Consider the following 26346-nt stretch of genomic DNA (forward strand, 5'->3'; position numbering starts at 1 on the left):
TTCGCTGTTTGCTCGGCACCCCAAGAAATAACCTAGATGAATAGAGGTCTTCCATGACCTCAGGGCTTGTGCAGTCTGCAGTCTGCCAGGAAAATATTTCCCATGGTGACATTACGGGGTGTGGCCCTACTGGCAGTGACTCAGGTACTCAGAATGGGCTCTATGGGGGTAGAGAAAGTGACTGTAATGTAATTGCTGGGGATGAGGTTCAGTGGCGAAGCGGGCATCAGAGGATGAGTGGGATTTGAACAGTGAGAAAGGGCGCTTCTGGTGAGCATCAGTGAGTGAGGTCCTGGGTACTCCTGGAGTGGTGAAGGTTTCATAAGCTCCCTCTAGACTTCATCTCTAATACTGAAGCAGCATGAGGGGCTCCTTGCCTGGGGCTGGGGTCTGGGCTGTGACCCTGCATCTCCAGCCCTGTGGATAGGATTTGTTCTCATAATCCTCCTGATGTTTGCATATCCAGCCAGTTTCAATAAATTCCTATTTGACCTTGAAAGAGTGTGATTCAGAGCTGCCTAACCACCTCCTCTGGCCTCACCCCAAACTTAAGGACTTGGGTAGTGGCCTCTGGGGAACCCAGGCTCTGCGGGTACTGTTGCCTTGATGTCAATGAAACTCAAAATGCGCTAATAATAGATCTCCGATTTCTGGCTTAATGACAATTTGTGTTAACAAGTTGTTCAAAGGATGGGAAAGTGCATGTGTTTGCTGAGCTACTCAGCTGAAAGAACAAACCTTTTAGTTAAGATCCATTAAGAAAGGGGGCAACAGTACTGTAACATTTTTCAATATAAAGGAGTATAGAATTTAAAGTTCAATTCCTGGAGAAGGAAATGGCAACCCACTCCAGGATTCTTGCTCGGAAAAATCGCAGACAGAGGAGCCTGGTGCGCTACAGTCCATGGGGTCGCCAAAGAGTCAGACATGACTTAGTGACTAAATAACAACAATTTTACATATAAAATTCAAGTTTTACAAATTAAAGCATATTAACTGTTGCCTAAACAAAAAAGTTCAATTCCCTTTCTTTGCCAAGTACTAAAGGAAAGACTATAGAACATATTCTGATTAAAAAAAAAAAAAAAGACTATTGTCCATGAAATAGTTTGTGAAACATCAGCCTGATGTTTTCTTAAGCAAAATAGTTCATTGGGAATTATGAGTGAAACTTCCAGTTTGGAATGCTCACCTTGGAGTTGTATGAGATGCAGTGAAATAGAGTCGTTCCAAGTAGATTTCCATAAGATGGAGCTTTTTTTTTGTTTCCATTAGGAATTTAAAGATATGTATTTTGAGGGGAAAATAGGGTGCTTTGACTATATATTGCTTTATCTCTTTTGCTTAGACCCTGCTGTAATGGTCAGAGTAGGCTCACACTTTCAGTGGCTTGACTCCAAGTTTGTTTCTGTCTGGCAGCACAATCCGGTGTGGTTTGGGAGTGGGCTGTCTCCTCACAGTCATTCAAGCACCCAGGCTTCTTCTTTTTGCAGGTTCTTCCTTCCTCACGGTCCAGTCCATTCGGGTACAGATAGGAAAGGCCAGGGGGAACCAGGTGCGAGAGAGGTTTATGGCCCAGAGGGAGCACAGGGCTATTGCACTCAGGCGGTGCTGGCCAGCCACATGGCCACGCCTCTGCAAGGAGGTTGGGAGAGGCCTGGAAAATGTCAGCAGGAGCCAAGGAGAAGAGAAGAAGGTGGATTTTCAGCCCAAGCAGGCTTGGGCACACCTGTGTAGTTCACAAAAGACCAGAAGCATAGCAAAGCTGGGGGAAAAATTCACATTCAGGAGACAAACAGCTTTTAACAGAACAATCATGGTGTTCTGCACCTTCATGTGAATATTATGCCCTGCACAAGATCAGCCCCAGTTTACTTTATTTTCAATTAATTAATTGATTTCATTTTTGTCTATGCTGGGTCTTTGTTGCTGTTTGAGGGCTTTCTTTAGTTGGGGCAAGCAGGGACTACTGTGTAGTTGTGATGCTCAGGCTTCTTGTTGCCATGGCTTCTCTTGTTGCAGAGCATGGGCTCTAGGGTGCAGGCTCATTAGCTGTGGTACACGGGCTTAGTTGCCCCGTGGCATATGGGATCCCCCCAGACCTCGGATGGAGCTGGTGTCCCTTGCATTGCAAGGAGGATTATTAACCACTAGACCACCAGGAAAGCCCCAGCCCCTAGTTTAACATATGCAATACATATGGTACCAGAAACCGTGACAGAATGAGGGCCTTTTAGGGAGGAAGGAAAAGTCAGTTTGTTTTCCGACATTCAGTTCAGTTCAGTTCAGTTCAGCTCAGTTGCTCAGTCGTGTCCAACTCTTTGCAGCCCCATGAACCATAGCACGCCAGGCCTCCCTGTCCATCACCAACTCCTGGAGCCTACCCAAACTCATGCCCATTGAGTCAGTGATGCCATCCAACCATCTCATCCTCTGTCGTCCCCTTCTCCTCCTGTCCTCAATCTTTCCCAGCATCAGGGTCTTTTCAAATGAGTCAGCTTTTTACATCAGGTGGACAAAGTATTGGAGTTTCAGCTTCAACATCAGTCCTTCCAATGAACACCCAGGACTGACCTCCTTTTAGGATGGACTGGTTGGATCTCCTTGCAGTCCAAGGGACTCTCAAGAGTCTTCTCCAACACCACAGTTCAAAAGCATCAATTCTTCGGCGCTCAGCTTTCTTTACAGTCCAACTCTCACATCCATACATGACCACTGGAAAAACCATAGCCTTGAAATGTGTCTGGGGAAGAGGCGTTGGTTCCCTCTGGCCTGCAGGCTGTGATCACTCCCTGCTGCCCTCTCTCTTCAACAGCCTGGGGTGCGTCTGCATTTTGTGGAGCTGGGTTCCGGCCCTGTTGTGTGCCTCTGCCATGGATTTCCTGAGAGTTGGTTCTCTTGGAGGTACCAGGTAAGGGAAACTGGGAGAAGGTACACCCCGGTCAAGTGAGGGGAGAGAAGATGGTGTGACCCAGCCTTGGACATCATTAAGAAGCTGACACCTTGCTGTGGAGCATCGTCTCCCAAGGATGACCACGATATCGCTGAAATATTGGGGTCAGAGATGGCTTCTGAGCTCAGAGCTATGCTGGTTCCTATACTCCCTTTGCAGATTTCATAAAGGTAGATTTCCTCAAGATGCTTTATGCCACCTGCTGGGAAGTCTCTGTAGCGAGTATAAAAATCTGCAAGGTCTTTGCTAGGAAAGCTGCTGTCTCTGGTAGGTGCAGAGGCACATTAGGTGCAGTGTACAAACCCTACCACCATCCATGGCAGCCCCATCGCAGTGAGATTCCAACCCCATGGCAAGGATCCCAGGTAGTGTCATGTGGCATTTAGAACCGAGCCATTTATAAGAAGCAAAGAGGGAGTGTCCAAAAAATACTGATGAGGCCACACCGGGGGGGGGGGGGGTCCGAAATGTTTGTGTTCTAGATCCCTGCTCTGGCCCAGGCGGGTTTCCGGGTCCTCGCTGTGGATATGAAAGGCTACGGAGAGTCCTCCGCTCCTCCTGGTGAGTTAGCTGTTTTACAGCTGTTCCTGCGTTGGTCATGCCCTCTGGCTGTCTGAGCTCTCCAACTGCACTGTCTTCACCTGTTCCCATGTCAGAGCAGGCAGCCCTTCCAGGAGGTCTGACTCCCCCCCTCCCCTCCCAGCTCCTGCAGTGTCCATGTCTGCGCACTTTGGGCCCCAGATGACTCTGGTCCTCATACTCTGAATGAATGTGAGAAACCCAGCGATCTGTGCTGGGAGACCCAAGGGAGTTTCCTGTGAGTCAGTGAGGATATAGGGTGTAATTGGTACCATCCAGCTTCTTCTTCCATCTTGCAGAACTGAATCTCTGTACCATTAACCAGTGACTCCCCATTCTCCCTCCCCTCAGTTCCCACACAAGCTCCCTTCTGCTCTCTGATTCTATAAACTTGACCAGGTACCTCATCTAAGTGGATCATACAGTATCCATCCTTTTGTTGTAATTGACTTATTTCAGTTAGCATAATGTCGTCAGGGTTCATCCATGTTATATCCTGTATCACAATTTCCTTCCTTTTTAGGGATGAGTAATATTCCATTGTGGGAGGCTCAGTAGATCAGTGATAAAAGAATATGCCTGCCAATGCAGGAGCCTCAGGAGATTCAGGTTCAACCCTTGGGTCAGGGAGATCTCCTAGAGGATCTAGGAGCCCACTCTAGTATTCTTTCCAGAATAATCCCATGGACAGAGGAGCCTGGAGGGCTATAGTTCATAGGGTTGCAAAGAGTCGGACACCACTGAGGGACTGAACACACACACACACACAATATTTCATTGTGTAAATAGACCACAGTTTGTTTATACATGCATCCATTGATGGACACTGGGATGGCTTCACCTTTTGGCTATTGTAAATAATGCTGCAGTTAACACAGGTGTACAAATATCTCTTTGCATTCCTCCTGTCAGTTCTTTGGCTTATATACCCAGAAGTGGAATTGCTGAATCATACAGTAATTTGTAGGCCAGATTCTTACTTAACCCAGCATCTATGGGTCCTAGTGGGAGCCCATCTGATGATGTCAGGGCCTGTGAACCCTTGAGACCACATGTGGGTTTATGAGCATTTTCCCTGGGAAGAGAGGAATCCATTGTATTTTTAAGATTTTTTTTTTAATTAGGACAATTTTTAAAGTCTTTGTTGAATTTGTTACAACATTGCTTCTGTTTTATGTTTTTGGTTTTTTGGCCACAAGGCATGTGGGATCTCCGCTCCCTGACCAGATATCAAACCTGCACCCCCTGCATTGAAAGACAAAGTCTTAACCACAGGATTGCCTAAGAGTGCATTGTCTTTATCAGTGTCAGAGGGATCCTCAGCCCCCAACCTTCAAGAATGCCGTGTGGAGGAGGGAATGGGAAGCAGTCAGGTGTGGAGCAGAGTCGCTGGTCCCTCTGTCGTCAAGGATGCTCTTAGCAGCCTAGAGAGCCCAGGCGGTGGCTCACCACCCCTTTCCTGAGCTGCTGCAGCCACATTCACATTGCCCTGCCATGCTGAGTTGGAAGCCCGCTGACATGGGCTGGGGGTCTCAGGCACTCAGGGGCCACCTCCAGGCCACTCAGCCTATCATGGCAAGCGTGTGCCTCTGTGATTGTTCCCTAAATGTCATCATGTCAACTCAGCCTCAGCTTACTACCTCTTGAACGACACAGAAGCATTTTAGATAAAAGGAAGGACTCAGTCCAGATATTGAGGAAAGATGTCTAAGGGTTTTTTCTTTAATTATTTAAGTGTTTACTTTTATTCATCTCTATTGTAATCTTCCCTGAATCCCTTGTACAGACTATATCACTCTAATCATGTAATAAGATACATTTTTTTTTTTGCAAAGAGGCCTTTTTAGTTTGTTGGTAATTTTTAATCACACAAATTAAATTAAATGTTTCTTTTATTTATAATTGCAGAAATAGAAGAATACTCCTTGGAAGTGTTAAGCAAGGTAAGAAGTGTCTTTGGGTAACATCTGTAACTTCTTTTCCATCCTGTGTTTTCATTGATAAAAAACAGAAGTGTGATTTAAGTTCTAAGAATGCAGCATTTCACAGCATTTGGGTATAAGTTCTTTCTGAAAGTTGAAATATTTTGAAATAATAGCCAACATTTACTGTATATCAAGTAGGTTTTCCCAGGTGGTTCTAGTGGTAAAGAACCTGCCTGCCAAAGCTGGAGACATAAGAGATGCTGGTTGGATCCCTGGGTTGGGAAGATTCCCTGGAGGAGGGCATAGCAACCCACTCTAGTATTCTTGCCTAGAGAATCCCATGGACAGAGGAGCCTGGCAGGCTACAGTCCATACAGTTGCAAAGAGTCATGACTGAAGCAACTCAGCATGCACACACACCCTGTATATCAAGTATTTTTCTCAGTGTTTGATGGAAGAGGAAATTGAGTATGAGGGGTCATATAATTTGCCTGAGGTCAACAGTTTTAGAGCCAGGTTTGAATTCTGTAGTAGCTCCCCTGTTTCTGCTCTTAACCACACCACCATATCACCTTTCCATCCTGAGAATTTTTAAAATATCACTTTATTTTGGTAAAGACATTTTTGGTCAGACCCTGGGAGTGAGTGTGTGGACTGGAGACTGCAGTGGTCTTCCTATTCTAAGGCATAAGCACCATTAGGAGGGGGACCCTCATCTCAGAGCTTGCACCCAAACCTCCATCAGCCCTAGAGCAAAAGCAGAGGCTGGAGGGACCAGGAGGAAGAAACAGCCTTCTGTGTGGCCTGAAAACTGCTGATGCCCCTGGTTATGCTAAAATTACAGATGCTTCTTACTGGCAGGATGAGGGGACCGTGGCCTGCCCAGGTATAAGCCAACCTGTCATACAGAAAAAGTACACTTAGTGAGTTTTCCAGTGGAGAGTTACCTGGGTCGACCCCTGAGAATATGTATGGATCCAGGACCTTCCTTCTGGAAACGATTTCCCCAGGACCAGAGATCCTTCAGGGAACTGTGAGAATGATGCTGTTTCTTGTTAGAAGTGAAACGGTCCCAGGAACAGCACAGGATTCTGGCTGCCCTGGAATTGGTGACCTTGACTTCTCCTGGCCTGTGAACAGCCTCTGTAAGTGGCCAAAAAGCAAAGCCCATGCTCTGAGTTGCTTCCAAAGCAGAGTTGTGGACTCAGGAAACAGCAGCCCGTGCTCAGGCAAGTCTGAGGAACCAGTCTGAGAACCCGGAAATCAAGGGAGTAATAAAGAAAGAAGGAAGTGGAGAGACGCTATGAATAAAACTTTAGTGCCAAGGGAGTGGTATGGACAGTATCAGCTAGGAGGAGAAGGTAAAGGGGTTCCTGCATTTATTTCATTTCCCACATTCCTCCTTAATCGTTTTTCTCGCTGATGGAGGACTTAGGTCACCTCAGTCACTGTAGCTGGACCACAGTTCTGCACCCTTCACCCCTTAGAGATGCTCTTACATCAGACAGTCTGTTGGTTCCTCATCAGGAACCTCATGGGTGCTGCCACTTTGCAGGTCCTGGAATTTCTGGGAATCCCTCAGCTAAATTCCCCATTAGTGTGTACATTAGTCAGCTCGAGCTTACATGACAAGACACCACAGACCAGAGGGCTTAAACCACAGAAGTGTATCTCTCCCCTTTCTGGAGGCTGAAAGTCTGGGATCTGGTGCCAGTAGGCCCAGGTTCTCGTGAGGGCCCCCCTGGCCTGCAGGTGACTGCCTTCTTGCTGTGTCTTCACACGGCAGGGAGAGAGAACCAGCTGTCCGGGGCTATTCTTATAAGAACACTAATCTTCTTGGCTCAGGGCCCCACCCGTATGGGCCCCGTATATGCAGCTCTGTAGACCCATTGTACTGAGCAGAGGCCCTTTGCGTTGGCTCAGACAGCAGAGATGGTGTGACAAGGGAGTCTTTTCAGAGAAGCGGGGCTGAGAAACGGGAAGCCGTAGTTGTTTTCCCTTTTATATTGGATTAAGGTTCACCCTAATGACCCCATTTAACTTCATCACTTTTTAAATGACTCTACCTTCAGATATTTAATACAGCCATATTCTGAAGTACCAGGGGTTAGGGCTTCAGCATATGAATTTGGGGGTGGGATTGGGGGTGGGGAGGACACAATTCAGACTGTAACAAAGGCAAACACAGTAATTCTAACCTTGAAGCTGCTGAGTTGGATGGCCACAGTTCTGATTTTGCTGTGTGTTTTCTTTCTTAGGACATGATCACCTTCCTGGATAAGTTGGTAAGTTAATTATCTTGAACTGATCTCTTTGGAGAATTCTGTTTGGGGCTGGGCAGTTAAATAAAAGATATAACCCTAGAAGCTGTCATCTGTCAGAGCTCTGAAGGGAGTGGCACAAGCCGGGGAAGTGGGGGTGGTGGGTGGGAAGGGACCACAAAGACAGGTTTGGAGAATACACAGATGAATTTGTTTTGGTTCTTGTTTTATGAAAAGCATCTTCCGAGGGATAGGATATCTTTGTTGGCTTTAAGCCAGGTGGAGAGCCTTAGTGCCAGGTTAAGAAGTTTGGAAAATATCCTAATATTCCCACAGTGCTTCCTAGGTGGCTTGGTGGTAAGGAATCAGCCTGCCAATGCAGGGAATGTGGGTTTGACCCCTGGGTCAGCAGGATCCCCTGGAGAAGGAAAATGGCAGTCCATTCCAGTGTTCTTGCCTGGGAAGTCCCATGGACAGAGGAGTCTGGCGGGCTACAGCCCATGGGGTCTCAAAAGAGTTGGACATGACTTAGCAACTGAACAACAGTATTACACAACTTTTTAAAAGTTACACCTCTTTTGAAATATTTAAAATCTAATGCCTCCACTTAACGTGGTTTGGAATGTTTGAGCATATAATGAGGCTCAAGGTCTACTGAAGGTCGAACCTTTTGCCATCTTGGGCCTAGCACGTTCTAACAGATTTTTGTGATATCCTGTTCTCAATGGTTGTATCATTCTTTTAATGATTGTGCCCTACCCACTTCCTTCTAGTGGAACTGGGAAGGATCTGAAGGCCCTAAATATGATCAGTAGGTAAGGTAGAGGAGGGAGCCCAATTTTAGGTTGGGGGCTGTCTGCATGCTAAGTCACTTTGGTAGTATCCAGCTCTTTGCAACACTGTGGACTATCCCACCAGGCTCCTCTGTCCATGGGATTTTCCAGGGAAGAATACTGGAGTGGGTTGCCATGCCCTCCTTCAGGGGATCTTCCTGACTCAGGGATTGAACCCGCATCTCTTATGTCTCCTGCAGTGGCAGGTGGGTTCTTTACCACTAGCACCACCTGGGAAGTCCTTAGGTTGGGGGACCTGGGTCTGACCTCCACCTGGGACCTCCACCACTTATCATCCGTGCAGTGTGGGCAAGTCTCTTGACCACTGTGAGCCGTCTTCTCATTTGCAAAATGTGTGTTAGAAGAGCCTGTGACACAGTAGGTCTTTCATGGAAGGGAATGTGGTCATTCGTGGTTACAGCAGCAGAGAAGAGGAAGATGCAGGGAGAAATCAGGAGATATAAGATGCTTTTGAGGCTCTCCTAGCTACTTAGATGAGAAAAGATCCCAAAAGAATGGGGAACAGAATAATAACCACTCAATGGGAGAAGAGCATGGAAGGGGAGGGGAGTCATTCTAACTTTAAGACAAATAGGAGGAAAGAAGGTGAAAAAAATTTTGATTGGAGAGAAGGTAGAGAGGGAATTCATGGCCAGTGGCCTCAGTCTTCCAAGAAGATTTAAAAGGCCAGTCGTTTGTGTGGCAGGTCTGTGGGGCCCAACATGTGGGGACAGAGGTTTCAAGACAGTGGACTTTGGAAGTAGTTGCTATGGTTGGACCTCAGGGGAGAACCAGGTCTCCAGCTCTCAGCACCTATCCCCCATCCCAGGAACCTGCTCACACTCTTCCCCTTACTTTGTCCTCCTAGGGCATCTCTCAGGCTGTGTTCATTGGCCATGACTGGGGCGGCATGCTGGTGTGGACCATCGCTCTCTTCCACCCCGAGAGAGTGAGGTAATTAGGCAATGGGCATCAATAGTTTGGGTCAGACTAGACTTGAATTCCCTAAAATGCTTCCTCGGGTCTTGAGTTCCACAAAACATCTTGAAAATGGTAGGTTGTTATCTGAGAAGGTAAAACCTTATTCCCTTAGCCCGCTGGTGTGTGAGTAGCATTGAAAAAAATGTTCACAACTCAAGTGTTGCAAGTTTTATTTGCAGCAAAGTGAGGACTGCAGCCTGGAGACAGTGTTTCAGATAGCTCTGAGAAACTGCTCTGAGGAGGTGAGGGGGAGCCAGGTTGTATAGCAGTTTTGCAACAGATGGCAGATGTATGGCAGAAACCAGCAAAATATTGTCAAGCAATTATCTTCCAATAATTTTTTTAAGTTGATTGTTAATTAAAGAAAATGAGATATCTCAAGTTAGGGAACTGAGCACTTTTCCATGTATGGGAAGATGCAAGAGTCTGGGCTCACTGAAATCATTCCTTTGACACGTACTTCAGCTGTCTAAGGCCAGCATGCTGTTTTTACATCCTGAGTTTTCTCAGGGCTCAGCATAGGGAGTGGCTGCAGTCTGGTGGCTCCTAGATGGTAGGTATTCTTTCTTTCCTGAGTTCCCTCAGGGCTCACCTGCTCACTTTGGAGGGTTGCAGTTGCTGGTGACTGACATCCTTTGTTTACTGATATGGCAGAAAATATTCCATTTCTTAGTAGGGACAGTTTAATGAGCTAATGTCTTAGGCACAAGGCCTGTCTCAGTCACCAGTAATGCAGTGAATAATGCTGTGCCCAAGTAGCCAGAATGCAGGACCATGAGGGTGGACTTTGAGGGGAGTGGGTGAGGTAGCAGGGATGTCAGCTTCATAGAATTGAGGACCAGGAGAGACTTTAGCCCTGGTTGGAATCAGAAAACACAGCGTTCGATTTTGCCCTGAACTGGCTATGTGACAACCCACTTCACCCATTAGGCCTTGGTTTCTTCAACCACAAAGTGGTGATTGCCACTCCTACCCGACTATTCCAGGGCTTCCCAGGTGGCTCTGTGGTAGAGAATCTGCCTGATAATACAGGAGCTGCAGGAGACACAGGTTCAGTCCCTGGGCTGGAAAGATCCCCTGGAGGAGGAAATGGCAACCCACTCCAGTAGTCTTGTCTGGAGAATCCCACGGACAGAGGAGCCTGGAGGGCTACAATCCAGGGGGTTGCGAAGAGCTGGCATGACTGAATGACTGAACACACACACACACACGCACACACACACACACACACGCACGCGCGCGCGCGCGCGCGCGCGGCTACTCCACCTGCAGAATGCTGTACGGAAGTCAGGTTGGAGTGATGTTTCATGATCCTGATCACATCACTCATAATCATTGCAGAATGGCATTTCAGGGCACCCATGGGAGCTTTCAGATGACCTGCTTTGAACCTGGAGAGTCAGGCGGTCTTTGTGGCCACACACCACTTGAGTTGGTAACTGCAGTTAAAGCCTGTCTGACCTCCCATTTCAGCCTTCGATCTTAGCAAATTAACTAAAACATCATCCTTAGCAGTCATCTCTGTTTCCCTAACTCACCCAATCACTTTTTATTTGGCAGAGTTTATACAAATGGAAACACTCGAGAAACTTTCAAGATATTTATGCTCAGTTCAACCCCAGTTCAAACAGTTGGGTGCTCTCAAAGACCAGAAAAAAATCAAACATTTCCTAAAATAGTTTTAAAGTTTTTGTGCTCTGTTCTGATCGCTTCAGCTTCTCTGTTCTCTCTCTCTCATTCAAAAGCAAAGTAAGAAATAAGCTCTTAAGAATCAGTTTCACATACTATCTATGGTGAAACAGATCACCAGCCCAGGTGGGATGCATGAGACAAGTGCTCTGGCCTGGTGCACTGGGAAGACCCAGAGGAATCGGGTGGAGAGGGTGATGGGAGGGGGGATCGGGATGGGGAATAAGTGTAAATTAAAAAAAAGAAAAGATAAAAAAAAAAAAAAAAAAGAATCAGTTTCACCAAAAAGTTACTCTGGAGACTGTGTTAGGTGCTACTTCTTCTTCCTTTTTTATTTATTTGACTGCATCAGGCCTTAGTTGTGACTTCGTTGCCGTTCAGCACCGTGGGGTCCTGGTTCCCCGACCGGAGATTGAACCCACAGACCCTGCATTGGAAGGCAGACTCTTAACCACTGGGTCACCAGGGAAGTCCCTAGATGCTTCTTGAAGGGAACAAAAAGAAATAGAGCAACAACAGATGGTCTCCACATTGTTGTTGTTCTACTAAACTTAGTCTCTCTCTCTGTCTCTTTCTCTCCTGTGAGAATTTTAGAAGTTAAACATGAGCCAGGTGAAATTTTGTGCATAATAACATCAGATCTGAGACACGCAGGCATGCTCTGGTTTCCTGTTTCTTTTCTCCTTGTGCCGTTTCCACCATGTCTGCTGTTGACTCTGGAGCAGTAGCTTCTCCATCTGCGCTCATCAAATCAGCCCTGTTACTTATTCCTGGGAGGTTGTAAGGGAGCTGAGACACTCTCAGGGTCTCACATCTCTGGGCCTCCAGAGAATGGGACGGTGCATCTCTGGGTCTGGGAGCATCTTTTATTAAAAAATATTGTTGACAGCACTGATCTCTGCCTTTCTATTCAGACAAAGAGTGAAGGAAAAAGAAAAGGCAACATTTGATGTGGAATATTTCTTTGAATCGTGGTTTTGCCTTTCTACTGAAATAAGCTTTGGGGACCTATTTAAAATAAGGATGTATACTCACTTGTTTGTTTTCTATCCTGTCTTTAACAATCACCTAAGGATGCTGCTGCCAGGAGCTATGGTTCAGCTTTTTCTAATCTTAATGCAGTTTATATGTACTAATTAGTCTTTAAATATTTACATGCTATCATCTCATTTAGTGATGGTTTTTTAATATGGAATAAATAATGTGTCAAAGTGATTTTTTAAAAAACCCCATTCTGTCCAGAATATTTAGTAAAAGTTACAGTTTCTTGGCTTGTGACTTAAATAACACTTAAAATGGGTTCACTATGGTATCATTAGAAGCCTATAGGCATAAATATAACTTATTTATACCATAACCTGCACTAATCATGGCTATTGAACCTTTGAAATGTGGCCAGTTTTGAACTAAGATTACTATAAGTAGAAAATGCCTTCCAGATTCCAAAGAAAAAAAGAATGTAAAATAGCTTCTTAATAATTCTTAATATTGATTACATATCAAAATTATTAATATTTTTGATATATTGGGTTAATATTAATGTTTCAGTTAACATTAAATTAAAATTAATGTCAAATTAATTAATATTAAATATTGTTTAAAATTAACCTCACATATTCCTTTTTGCTGGTTTTAATTTGGCTACTGTGCTATGCTTAGTTACTCAGTTGTGTCCAATTCTTTGCGACCCTGTGGACTGTAGCCTGCCAGGCTCTTATATCCATGGGGATCCTCTAGGCAAGAATATTGGAGTGGGTTGCCATGCCCTCCTCCAGGGGAATCTTCCCAACCCAGGAATTGAACCCAGGTCTCCTGCACTGCAGGAGAAAATTTTTAGTCATATATGATTTGAATTATATTTCTATTGGCTGGTATGGAGTAAGACTTACCAGTCCTTCCTCTGATTATTTCTTTTGCCCTGATTATCCCATTGCTCCTATTTTATATATAAAATAGGTATATTTTTTATATATCTTATATTTTATATATCTTTTTAAAATATATTTCATATATCTGGGTTTTTTTAATTTCATATATCTGTTTTTTAAAAAAAAATTTAATGGGTTTTTTTAACTGTTTATTTGGGGGGGGTGCTGTGCCTAGTGGCATATGGGTTGTTAGTTCCCTGACCAGGGGTCACACCCACACCCCTTGCATTGGAAGCACAGAGCTTTAACCAATGGACCACCAAGAAAGTACCCTATATATCTGTTTCTTTCGTAGGAAAAAGTTTCCCCAAGGTAAGAGTGGGATATGGAATTCTTGCCAACTAGCCAAGCTAACTGTGTTCTTGGCCAACTTCTGTTAGTTCTACATTCATGGGATCTTTCAAATTCACCCTCTCTTTTATTCCTATGGGAAGCCTAGTAACTCAGATGGTAAAGAATCTTGCCTGCAATGCAGGAGACCCAGCTTTGATCCCTGGGTCAGGAAGATTCCCTGGAGAAGAAAATGGCAACCCGCTCCAATATTCCTCCCTGGGAAATCCCATGGACAGAGGAGCCTGGCTGGCTACAGTCCATGGGGTTGCAAAGAGTCAGACACGACTGAGCACAGATGCATGTATTTGTCTAGGCTTCCTGTTAGACCACAGGAAGCTCCTGGAGTATTGGTTTTATGTTTTCTCTCCCCTGGTATGTGGCATGGAATTACACTCCACACAGAGGAAACAGTGAGTGAAGGAAGGAAGGAAAAATGACTGTTTTTAAAATCTAGAACGCTATGCTCTTATTCTAATCGAGATAGATATACTGCATGTAACGTACATGAGGGCATGTTTGTGTGGCTGTCTTTGTCGAAGGCAAGTAGGTGAGAAATACTGCAGTTATGGTTGCCGGGGAGAAGGGATATTAGGGACTTTGGGAAGGTCGTGTACACACTGCTATATTTAAAATGTATAACCAGCAAGAACCTGCTGTCCAGCACAGGGAACTCTGCTGAATGTTACATGGCAGCCTGGATGGGAGGGGAATTTGGGGGAGAACGGATGCATGTATATGTAAGGCTGAGTCCCTTTGCTGTCTGCTTGACACTACCACAACATTGTTAATTGGTCATACCCCAGTAAAAAATGTCTTTGGTTTTATATTGGGGTATACAAAATAAATAAAAATTAAATTAAAAAAACAAACAAACATAGGACTGGAGAGTCAAGAAGGGTGGTTTAGTTTTAGGTCCAGTTCTCCATGCGCTGCTGGAGTGAGATCATGTATGTGGCACTCCACCACTCCGAGCTCACGTTTTGACACATGAGATTCTTTCTGGTCCTTGCAGACTGTCTTCTTATGGGGTCTGTGTCTTGACGCCTCTTCTTCCCACAGGGCAGTGGCCAGTTTGAATACTCCCTTCATGCCGTCAAATCCCAAAGTGTCCTCCATGGAGATCATCAAGGCCAACCCTGCCTTCAATTACCAGCTCTACTTCCAGGAACCGGTAAGTTCAGGGTCCTGCCAGCCCACCAAGGGTTTTGTTCTTTCTCCTTCCTCCCTCCTCCCTGATGGTCTGATCTATCTCTGCCCTCTTGAGTTTTCTGTGGCTTCAGTGAGAAAGGTGTTCACAAGTAGGCTCAGGTGAAGCTGAGCTCAGCTGGTCCTTCCTGGGTGATGACACTTTTCTGCATGTGTGTGTGTGTATTTGGGGTGTTGATGGAACAGCAGTGTGGTGGACGGGGGTTCTTCCGCTCCTCTGAAATGGGGAAGCGGGGGCTGAGTGTTCGTTTGGAGCCACTTCTTCTTAGTTCTCTGGCTGAGCAGCTGGTGAAACCCACCTCTGGTTGTGAGCACCACCTCCTGGCTTCCTGCCTGGGACCTGATATTTCTGTGTACTGAGGAGGGATGTTTATAGTTACAGACAGCACTGGAGCCTAAAAGCCCCTCACCAGGCCCCTTGCAGATGTCCTTTGAGAGATGTGGGAGGCTTCTAGGTATCACCTGTGTGCCTCAAAGCCAAGGATGCCTTCCAGAGTTGCCTCTGAGGGTTTGGGTGCTGTGTGATGCATGTGGCTACTTTCCACCTGACCCTGGATTCCCTGAGAGCAACGTCGTGCGCCTGGCTGCCCCCCTGCAGCTGCCCTCATCTGATCCTCCTCCGTTTGTGGGCTCTGCACTCTGATGCCAAGCTGTGTCTGGGTAATTCCAGAAAGGATAAATGATGCTCCCTAACACTCCAAAGAGAGGAGGATGGATCGAGTTTATTGATAAAGATCATGACAGCATCTCACCACATCTATCATCCAGCCTTTGCCTGTCTGCTGCTCGTGTGTGTGTGTGTGTGTGTGTGTGTGTGTGTTTATGTGCTCAGTCGCTAAGTTGTATCCGACTGTTTGCGACCCTATGGACTGTAGCCTATCAGGCTTCTCTGTCCATCGGATTTCCCAGGCAAGGATACTGGAGCAGGTTGCCATTCCCTTCTCCAGGGGATCCTGACCCAGGGATCAAACCCACGTCTACTGGATCAGGAGGATCCCCTGGAGTTAGAAATGGCAACCCACTCCAGTATCCTTGCCTGGGAAATTCCATGGACAGAGGAGCCTGGCAGGCTACAGTCCATGGGGTTCCAGAGTGGGACACAGCTGAACATGCACTCATGCCCGCAGTATCCCATTGTGTGTATTTGGCTCATCCATTCTTCCCTTGATGGATGCTTGGGTTGCAACTCCTGCTGTTTGGATGCCTGTTAGGCCAGGTGGTTCTGTTTGCATCATCACATGGCCTTCTCTCCCATCTTTTCAGCTGAGCTGGCTCAAGGAGTCTTACTCAGTGGCCTGAGACCAGACACTCGACTGGGTCAGGATGCTGACCTTGCCTTGTCTGTCTTCAAAGCCCTCACACCTCCTCTTCAGCCACACTCAAAGGGAGTTTGGACTTTATCTGTGCATCCCATGCATCCGAGCAGGGAGGGGAGGGGCAACCCAGGATAAGCTCAAGGTCAGAGTGACTTCAGGGGAGGGGGAACGATGCTTACTAATTGTAGAGCAATGATTTTTGTTTCAAAGGTTGTTACAGTCATTGTGGAAAAAATCAGTACCTTTATTGTTCTGTGGTCACTGTTTGGGGCTGGCTTTGTTCCTAAGGACAAAGCTTCTTGCCAGGGAAGTGTTCTATATTCAAATTAGTGATCTGGCTACTAGAAGACCAGATTGAGTGAATCCAGTATCTGGGGCTGGTAGGATGGGCCCCAAGCTGGGTCTTAAGGAGAAACCATGGCGGCTGATGAGTCCCTCCAGCCTGTATACTCCCTGCTCAGGCAGGAGATGGACAAGCCATGTCCGCTTCTGTCTCCACACTCAGTTCCTCATTTGAAAAAGGTGGGTCTGGTTGGATAGTTTTCATCCAGGTAATAGCTTTAAAGATAAGCTGAATTCAGGCCAATAAATACAACATAAAGCAACTCTTTGATTCAGGGGTGGGCAGTGGGAGCCCTGGACTTCCCATGTGGCGCTAGTGGTAAAGAACCCACCTGCCAGTGCAGGAGATGTAAGAGACTCAGGTTCGATCCCTGGGCCGGGAAGATCCCCTGGAGGAGAGCAAGGCAACGCACTGCAGTGTTCTTGCCTGGAGAATCCCATGGCCAGAGGAGCCTGGCGGGCTACCGTCCATAGGGTTGCAAAGAGTCGGACACGACTGAGTGACTCAGCACGCAGGCAGGCACTGGGAGTCCCCCTTTCTCACCTACGCTGCACCACCACCAAACCCTCCTACCTCCCCGCCCCAGCCGCAACCTCTCTCCAGCCTGCAGGTGGCGTCCGTGAGCTCTCAGGGGTCCACGCTCCTGTCCCCAGCCTTCCCACCTCAAGTTCTTTCGGAGAACCTCAGGATGTAGCTTAGACAAACGCCACGTTGAGATCCAGCTCTTTGAACTGTTAGTCGACATGTACTGTCCTGTCCTGGGAACTCGCCAAGTCTGGTGGAAACTCAGATCAAAAGCTGTGTTTTTCTTCTCAGGGAAGGGATTATGATCTCCACCTTTTTGTAGGAAGAAAAGAAGGCGGAGGAGGAGGAGAAGGCGGTGGCAGCTCAAGGCAGCAAAGACAAATAGAATCGGCTGGGTGACTTCAGTACGACCTGTTCCATCTTATTTAATCTTAAGATTCTGACCCTGGGGACATCTTAGCAAGTCCAGTGTGTCCTATTAACCCTGTCCTGTCCCACCCCCAACACTGCTTCCTCTTTATTTCTCCTTAGCAATGTATTTATATTTTTATTTCTTTGGAGAAGATTTTATGGTGCCCATGGGTGTGCACGTGTGTGTGTGTGTGTGTGTGTGTGTGTGTGTGTAAAACCATAGCTATGGGCAGATTTCAAGCACCAGACACACTTTCAGGTGTTTAACCAGCTGAGAAACTAGAGGATAGAGAGAAAATGGGGAGGGGGGGAAATTACAGGTAATTAAGAGAGATGGTTTTGAGATAGAAGGAAGGAACCTCGACATCCACATCCACATTACCCTTGATGTTTTGAATCTTTCTTAATCCCTAGAACACAGTAACTCCTTCAGCTACAGAGACTGCTGGTGGTTTGTTACATCGTTTATTCTTTAGGTATTTCATGCTTGCTATCTAAAAAAAAGTACTGAGTTATCTAAAATAAAAAGTCAGATCCCCCTTCACTTCTGTAGAACTCGCTACTATGAACAGCTTGGTGAGTATTTCCCAGATGTTTTAAAACTATACTTTTAAGTGTTCCTGTACTTAAGCATATTGCTGCTCACTCTCTCAGTCGTGTCCGACTCTTTGCGACCCCACGGACCGCAGCACTCCAGGCTCCCCTGTCCTTTACTATCTCCCCAAGTTTGCTCAAACTCATGTCCATTGAGTCGGTGATGCCATCCAACCATCTTGTTCTCTGTTGCTCCCTTCTCCTCCCGTCCTCAATCTTTCCCAGCATCAGGGTCTTTTCCAGTGAGTCGTCTCTTCGCATCAGGTGACCAAAGTATTGGAGCTTCAGCGTCAGCCCGCCCAGTGAATATTCTGGGTTGATTTCCTTTAGGATTGACTGGTTTGATCTCCTGGCTGTCTAAGGGACTCTCAAGCGTCTTCTCCATCCCCACACACAGTTTGAAAACATCAATTCTTTGGCGCTCAGCCTACTTTATGGTCCACCTCTCACATCTGTACTTGACTACTGGAAAAACTATACAGACCTTTGTTGGCAAAGTAATGCCTCTGGTTTTCAGTACACTGTCTAGGTTTGTCCACCAGGGAAGTCCCAGAAATGCAAAATTTTATTCAAGTCAGATTGAGGACTGTAATCCAGGAACAGTCTCTCAGAAAATTCTGAGAACTGTCCTACCGATTAGAGGTCTAGACACAGTTACAGTTTTTGAGACAGAGGGCTGTATATTAAATGATGTCTTATCAACAGTTTACACAATCTAGTGAATCATCATGGTTCATCGTGGCCCCTTACAAGGTCAAGGTTGTCTTTTAAGGGGTTGTCTTGTTGATGTGAGAAGAATGTTGTTCTTTGTGGTTGAGCAGGTATTTCTGCTGATGGGGGTTTGTTCCATGTCTAATGAAGATACACAGTGCACAGTGTGGGGGGAGAAGAGGCCAAAAGGCACAGAAAAAAAAATTTTATGTCTAAATTTTTCTTGTCCTGCCATAAAATCTGCATTTTCTTTCACACTTTCTTTGGTGAATAGGAGCTTACAGTAGAGGGCAAAAAAAATAAAAAATAAAAGCCATGCAACACTGTTTATAATAGCCAGGAAATGGAAGCAACCTAGATGCCCATCAGCAGACGAATGGATAAGAAAGCTGTGGTACATATACACCGTGGAATATTACTCGGCCCTTAAAAAGAATACATTTGAATCAGTTCTAATGAGATGGATGAAACTGGAACCCCTTATACAGAGTGAAGTAAGCCAGAAAGATAAACAGCAATACAGTATACTAACGCATATATATGGAATTTAGAAAGATGGTAACAATAACCCTATATGCAAGACAGAAAAAGAGACACAGATGTATAGAACAGACTTTTGGACTCTGTGGGAGAAGGCGAGGGTGGGATGATCTGAGAGAACAACATCGAAACATGTATATTATCAAGTGTGAAACAGATCGCCAGTCCAGGTTGGATACATGAGACAAGTACTCAGGGCTGGCGCACTGGGATAATCCAGAGGGATGGGATGGGAAGGGAGGTGGGAGGGGGTTCAGGATGGGGAACACATGTAAATCCATGGCTGATTCATGTCAGTGTATGGCAAAAACCACTACAATATTGTAAAGTAATCAGCCTCCAGCTAATAAAAATAAATGAAAGAAAAAAAAAGAAAAAGAAAAACTAAATAAATAAATAAACTAGAAAGCATATGTTAAGAGATGGGGGGGACAAAGTAAAAAAAAAGAAAGAAAAGAAATCTAACAGTTTACAATGCAAATAAAAGATTTTATTCATTTAAAAATAAATAAATAAAATAAAAGCCACAATCCATGTGGTCATTTACAAGACAATCCCACCAAAGTCTTTATCTCACATTCTTTCCTTTTTTCTCCTCTCTCCTTCTCATCCACCTGGCCTTTGTTGGGATGTATTTATTACCCAGGCTATCACAGTGGGAATAAAAATATAAATAAGATACAGTGTGTGTCCCTAAGAAATCCCCAGGCTTGTGAGGGGAACAGATCCCAAACTAGACAATTCTCATGCAATCAAATAACTTTTAACTGCTAGGTAGTTAGAATAGGAAAAAGGAGTCCAACATGGTGGTGGCTAAAAGACAAAGAAAGGGAAAAGCCCTTGAAAATGGAGCAAAAGAAAATCCGAGTCACTTTTAACTATGGAGGCAACAATAACAACAATAATCACCATTTATTGTCATCTCTCCTATGTATACTGTACCAGGCATGATCAGAAACGGGCATTATCTCCTGTTATCCTTATAAAACTCCCATTTTGCAGATGAGGAAACTGAGGCTCTGGAAGATTAAGTTGCCCAGTTAATAAGGAGGAGTAGTGGGGCTGCTCTGGTGGCTCAGTTAAGAATCTGCCCACAATGCAGGAGACCCAGATTCGATCCCTGGATTGGGAAGATCCACTGGAGAAGGGAATGGCAACCCACTCCAGTATTCTTGCCTGGAGAACTCCACAGACAGAGGAGCCTGGCGGGCTATAGTCCATGGGGTTGCAAAGAGTTGGACCCAACTGAGTGATTAACCTTTCAGTGGGGCTTGAAACCTTGTTTGTTGGATTCCAAAGTTCATCCTTTAATCCCTCTGATCAGGAGCACAAAGGGAGGAGCCCCATCCAGAGAACTGACAGGAGGCTTGTCATTGGTCTGTGGGACTTAAAAATAGAGTATCACCTTTTATAAATTACAGAGAGCCCGAGAATATCAACAGGGCACACCACCAGCGTACAGATGCTCTGATCTCCCCCCTCTGGCCCTCACCTTTGTCCTCATCACCCCTGTTGATCTGATATGCTTTCACGTGAGTGGACAGACTTATTTACCTTTGTGTTCTCTTCGATTTTCTGGTTGACCCTTTTGATATTCATTTGCTCTTTTACGGACTGTTTGAGCTCTGCAGCCTGTCCAGACCTCTGACCCCGTGGAGATTCCTGCACATGCTGAGACATCCGAAGCTCATGAACACCAAGCTGTTTCCCAGATGGGGGCTGCTCACAATAAATAAGAATGATGGGGCTTCCCTGGTGGCTCAGTGGTAAAGAATCCACTTGCCAATGCAGGAGACACAGGTTCGATCCCTGATCCAGGAAGATCCCACGTGCTGCAGGGCAGCTAAGCCAGTGGGCCACAACTACTGACCCAGTACTTTAGAGGCTGGGAGCCGAAACTACTGCACCCACATGCTGCAGATACGGAAGCTCGGGAGCCCTAGAGCCTGTGCTCCCCAAGAGAAGCCACCACAAGGAGAAGCCTACACACTGCTGTGGAGAGTAGCCTCTGGGGGCTTGTCGCAGCTAGAGAAAAGCCTGAGCAGCAGTGAAGACCCAGCCCAGTCAAAAATAAAATAAATAAATAAGAAAGCAAAGAAACCAATAAAAAGGGGGAAAAAAGAAGACGAAGAAGAGTGATGACCTGTGGTAACATGAGGGGCCTTTACTGAGCACACAAAATGCACTGCCTTCCATGGCTGTTTCTGGCCTCAACATTTCATCACGTCACTGAAGGCCACAATTGATTCTCCATCGTGAAGGAATCTCATGCTTCTCAAGGGATTGTGATTAACATGCCAACATTGCTTTCATCAGAAAACCTCAAACCGCCGATGCAGCGCTGCTGGATGATAAATGTTTCGTTGCCTGCAGTGCCGCTCTCGTAAATCCAGAGCTCTCGTGATGTGCAACCTACACAATAAGCAAGCGCAGGGTAGCAGGGCCTCTTAAAGTGTTCAGGGTCCAAGGGCCACCGGCACACTTGGCCAGCCTGGCTTACAGGACCCTCCTCTTAAAACAGAGCAGGACCCTGCTAGGGTCTGTGCCCCAACCCCACCCATGTCATCTGCCAGCCTTTTGTCTGTGGAAAACTGTAGTCAGAGAATAAGTTTAATCAGACAAGTGAGAAACAGTTAAAGCAAAGGAAAAGAGTCAGAGGAAACCAAATAACAGTAATGTACTCATTAAGCACAGTTGAGGACCTTTAGTTCTTTCTCAAGGGTTGTAGATAATATTCTGAGTCATCTCCCGTTGTCTTATAGATACTGAAATCCCAGGTAGAAGATGTTAACTACATGATAACCAAACTATAGCCATGACATAAGTTGCCACAATTCCAAGAACTGAGCTCAGAGAAATGGAAACAAATGGACCCTGGAACTGAAGACTGACTGTACCTAAAATAATCAAGATGATGCTGTTTGGACCACCTGTAACCAATTTGAAAGTTGACTGTCAGAGATGACTGTGCTTTTCTGCATGTAGTTCCCCCACCTTCTGTCTATAAAAGCTCTTGCCCACTGGTTGCCAGTGGGGGTGGGGGAGTCAGCCTTTGGACAGACATCTGCCACCCTCCCCCTCTAGTTGTCAACATCTGAAATGAAGCAAACTTTCCTTTCCACCAACCTGGCCTGTTTATTGGCTTTCGAGCAGCAAGTAGCCAGACCCCACACCCACCTTTCGGTAACACTCTCTGGGAATGTTACTTGCAGGAGACAAATAAACCTTTCACTACATCCAGCTTCTGGTCCATCCAGGACCAGTCACAGATGCCCCCGGAGTGGATGTTTTCCTGCTTTCTCAGGGTGGACCATGGAGAGCAAACGAAAGACCCTGTAGGATCCAGGAAGAGCAGAGCTATTTTACTGTGATGGAGGAGGTGGGGCTTCAAGGAGAAGGCAGGGTTTGGTACAGGGTTTGGTTTGGCTTGGAAATGACCAAAGAATCAGATATGGATGAAAGAGTCCAACGTATCAACTTGAGCTCTCATGTGGCGGGAAGAACTGGGAGTACAAATAATGTGCGTCCCAGCTTCTTAACCAAAGACACCTTACTGTCCTGTTCTTGGGGAGACAACCTGGGTCCAAGTCAAAGGAGTTGGTTTTGATGTTACCATGGCAATTCAAGACCCGTGGATGGAACCGCCTTTGGCTTCTAGGCCTCCTCGGAACCCTCCTCTTCCCCTCACCACCCTTCAGCCCCCAACACTTCATTCCTGCCCCAGCCTATAATAATACAGTGATTAAATTATAAGTATTACATTCTCATTGTAAAAATTTAGAGAAAGAGAAAAGAAAGTGATAGCCATAAACCTACCTCCCAGGTGCAGGGTGGGGTGGAGGGGACCACTGTCAGCATCTCGTATTTTATTTGAAGCTTTAAAAAAAAAAGTGTTTTTCAATATGAAAATTCAAAATCATGCACTTCTGATGAATTTTGGGCTGGATGGGACAGAGGTCACAGGCTTCTTGCTTTGGGTCAGATAGTTTTCCGAGATCTCTGCCGCATCTTTCATTTTGCTTTCTTGGTTGTTTTAGGGAGTGGCTGAAGCTGAACTGGAAAAGAACCTGAATCGGACTTTCAAAAGCTTCTTCAGATCAAACGATGAGGTGAGGAGTGTGGGGTGTGGGTTTTCAGCAGAAAGTGGGAGCTGCAGGGGTGCAGGTCCCCAGATACCTCCCATGGGAGGACTCGGGGATGGGAGGATGGGGGTGTCAGCGTCTGGCAGTTAGCAGCTGGCCTTCTTTTCTTTGACTTCTGTGGTCAGGGTGATTGGGGTCCTCACTCCCACTGGTCCCTTCATTATAATGGGGAAAGGTCTTGTCCTGACTGAAACACACCAGGAACACTTTGAAACGTATGTATATAGATGAGATGGTTGGATGGCATCACCGACTTGATGGAGAGGAGTTTGAGCAAGCTCCGGGAGTTGGTCAAACAGGGTTGGTCAGACAGGGAAGCCTAGCGTGCTGCAGTCCACAGCGTCGCAAAGAGTCGGACACGACTGAGTAACTGAACTGAGCTGAACCGATCATAATGGTGACAGTTAAGAAATTATTACCATTATCATTTTCATCTGCATAATTGCTTATGAAGGTACAGAATGAGCTGATGCTTCTAACTCTTTTCTGGAACAACGCAAGAGCCTAGACTGCTTTATCGTGGTAATCCCGCTGTCCTGTCTTATGTGTTAGGAGTCACTGTTGCTTTGTCTGTTCAGTGCCTGCTCAGATGTCCCAATTTCTGCCACTTTCTTTGCTGAGCACTTCTTGCACCTCACTCTTTCATATTCAGTTCAATTTCTTTCTTCCTGAAGTAGCTTCTTTTTTAGTTTTTTCAATAAGAGTTTGTTAGGAATAAACTCATCATTTTTGGGCCTAGAAAATATCTTTATTTTGCTTTTAGGCCTGAGGAACAGTTTATCAGAGCATTCTAGGTTGACAATTATTTTCTTCTAGAAACTTCTATCACTGTTTGTAAGAAATCGGTCTCAAGTCTACCTTCTGGTGTAGTATTTGTCTTTTAGTCATGTTTGATCCACAGTTTAACCCATCTTTGAGGTTTTAATTTTAATTTCAATGAACAGTTTTTTGTTTTTTCTTAATTTTTGAACGTTGTATTTGATTATTTTTCAAAGCATTCAGATCTTTGTCCGTAGAGTCTTGGTTCTAGTCTTGTTGTTCAGTTCCTTCTTCTATCTTAGTCTGACTCCATGTGACCCCATAGTCTGTCCGTGGAATTCTCCAGGCAAGAATACTAGAGTGGGTTGCCATTCCCTTCTCCAGGGGATCTTCCCCACCCAGGGATTGAACCTGGGTCTTCTGCACTGCAGGCAAATTCTTTACCATCTGAGCCACCAGGGAAGCCACATTAATCATTTTAAGCAGACTTATTTTTTATTCTCTCTCTGTTCAGGTTCTGTTATTTAGTGTTCTTGAAGAGTCTTGTTTACTGTTTGCTTGGCTTGCTCTCTCTCATAGTGGGGCCTTGGTGTGTATGTGGGGGTAGGGGAGAGAGTTCTGTAATTTTGGTTTGCAAGCTCATCTTCAGTAGTACTTAATCTGCTCCAACTTGCTTCAGATGGAATGGAGGGAGTGCCCTTCCCGGGTGGTTCAGCATTTACTGCTCCTGCCAGGCCTCCTGGTAGAATTTACCAGCCCAAGCTCCCTTTCGCTACTGTTGTGTTTTACTTCACTTACTGGGGCTTTCCAGATCTCACAGTATGGATTCAAACTCAAATACGTGCAAAAGCAGACTTGTAGCTGTGAATTCCTAAGGAAGTGTTTTTAGCGTCTTCTTAGTATCAAACTGAATAGACAGCTCCTTTGATTTCTCTCTATCATGGTGGGTGGGTTTTTCCTGCTGCTGCTGCTAAGTCACTTTAGTTGTGTCCGACTCTGTGCTACCCCGTAGACGGCAGCCCACCAGGCTCCTCTGACCATGGGATTCTCTAGGCAGGAAGACTGGAGTGGGTTGCCATTTCCTTCTCCAGGGTTTTTCCTAGTCCACCCTTTAACTCATGACCTCAGATTGACTCAATTCACTGTGGATGGTGGGGACAATCTCACTTTTAACTTCCCACCTGCCATAGGCCTAAGGCCTAATCTCTTGTTCCTATTGGTTGATACACCCAGGTTTTTATGTTGCCAAGACCTGCAAGCACCCAGGAGCAGCTATAACCTGGAGCTTGGTGGGAGCTGTCTCTATTCTGACCACTCAGGACCAGCCTAGTTCTTCTGGGCGTTTAGAATATTTGTATGGTCTACTGGCACTCACAGAGCTTTTAGATGTCCTGTTCATTCGTATTTCCTTTGCTTGACCCATGACATCATTTCTAACTTTTCTCCCTCCAGAATGTTATCACCGTAAGCAGAGTCTGTGAAATGGGTAAGAGACATTCTCAGAAGGGAAGGGAGACAGGAGGGGCCATGGCAGGAACCAGCTGAACGTTAAATGTTTGTTTCTCCATCTGCCGGCTGTGGGCAGAAGCAATCATTTGCCAGTCTGAACTCTTAACACGCTTAACATGCTTAACATAGAGCCTCTGCTGGTGAATCACATTTACCCTGACCCGGGGTGACCATGAGGCCCTGGCTTCCTTTCAGCCACAGAGTTTTAGAGCCAAGAGCTTGGAGAACTCTCAGAGCTTGTCAAGGCATCCTCTACTGATTAGGACAGAGACCCAGGATAGAACCTGACCTCTGCACGGTCACCTGGTCCAGCTAGGGAGGAAGTCAGGCCAGACCCCAGCCAGGTCACTTCTGTCACAATTCCCTGGCCTCCCCTCCATCAGGCTCTGGTCCAACAGCCCCTGTTCTCCCTCCCAGTTTGGAAACAAGCGAGGAGCCAGAGCCGGAAGCAGACCACATGCCCATCCCCTCAGCTCCTGGATCCAGCACTGTTTCCAGAGAACCTTGCTTGGCCCCAAGCCCGTGACTTTGCCATGATTCCCTTGTATTTTGTATTAATAACGATGATCACTACCACTTGTTTGAGCACCTGCTCTGTGCATCAGACACTGGGCAGGCCTTTTTAGATATATTGTTTATAATTCTCATGACATCCCTGAAAACTCTCACTATTATCTCTGTTCTACAGATGAGAAAAATGAGTCTTACAAGAGTGCCAGAGTTTGCCCAAAGTGGCCAGGCTGGGGTTAAACTCTTGTCACTGGTCAGGAACACCTCTCCCTTCCCTCCCTTCACCGCTCTACTCATT

The 26346-nt window shown here is 45.9% G+C and overlaps 1 protein-coding gene across 1 annotated transcript in view; it reads left to right on the forward strand.

Annotated features, from left to right (window-relative positions):
* Positions 1–26346, forward strand: part of EPHX2 (epoxide hydrolase 2) — a 54451-nt gene that overhangs the window by 20221 nt on the left and 7884 nt on the right. The window contains exons 7-14 of the mRNA XM_043453463.1: positions 2816–2911; positions 3436–3514; positions 5441–5475; positions 7716–7742; positions 9420–9505; positions 14542–14653; positions 23166–23237; positions 25482–25515. Coding sequence (XP_043309398.1) covers positions 2816–2911; positions 3436–3514; positions 5441–5475; positions 7716–7742; positions 9420–9505; positions 14542–14653; positions 23166–23237; positions 25482–25515 — 541 coding nt within the window. The remainder of the gene's footprint in view (positions 1–2815; positions 2912–3435; positions 3515–5440; positions 5476–7715; positions 7743–9419; positions 9506–14541; positions 14654–23165; positions 23238–25481; positions 25516–26346) is intronic.

The sequence above is a fragment of the Cervus canadensis genome, chromosome 30, assembly GCF_019320065.1.
Source record: "Cervus canadensis isolate Bull #8, Minnesota chromosome 30, ASM1932006v1, whole genome shotgun sequence".
Taxonomy (NCBI): Eukaryota; Metazoa; Chordata; class Mammalia; order Artiodactyla; family Cervidae; genus Cervus; species Cervus canadensis.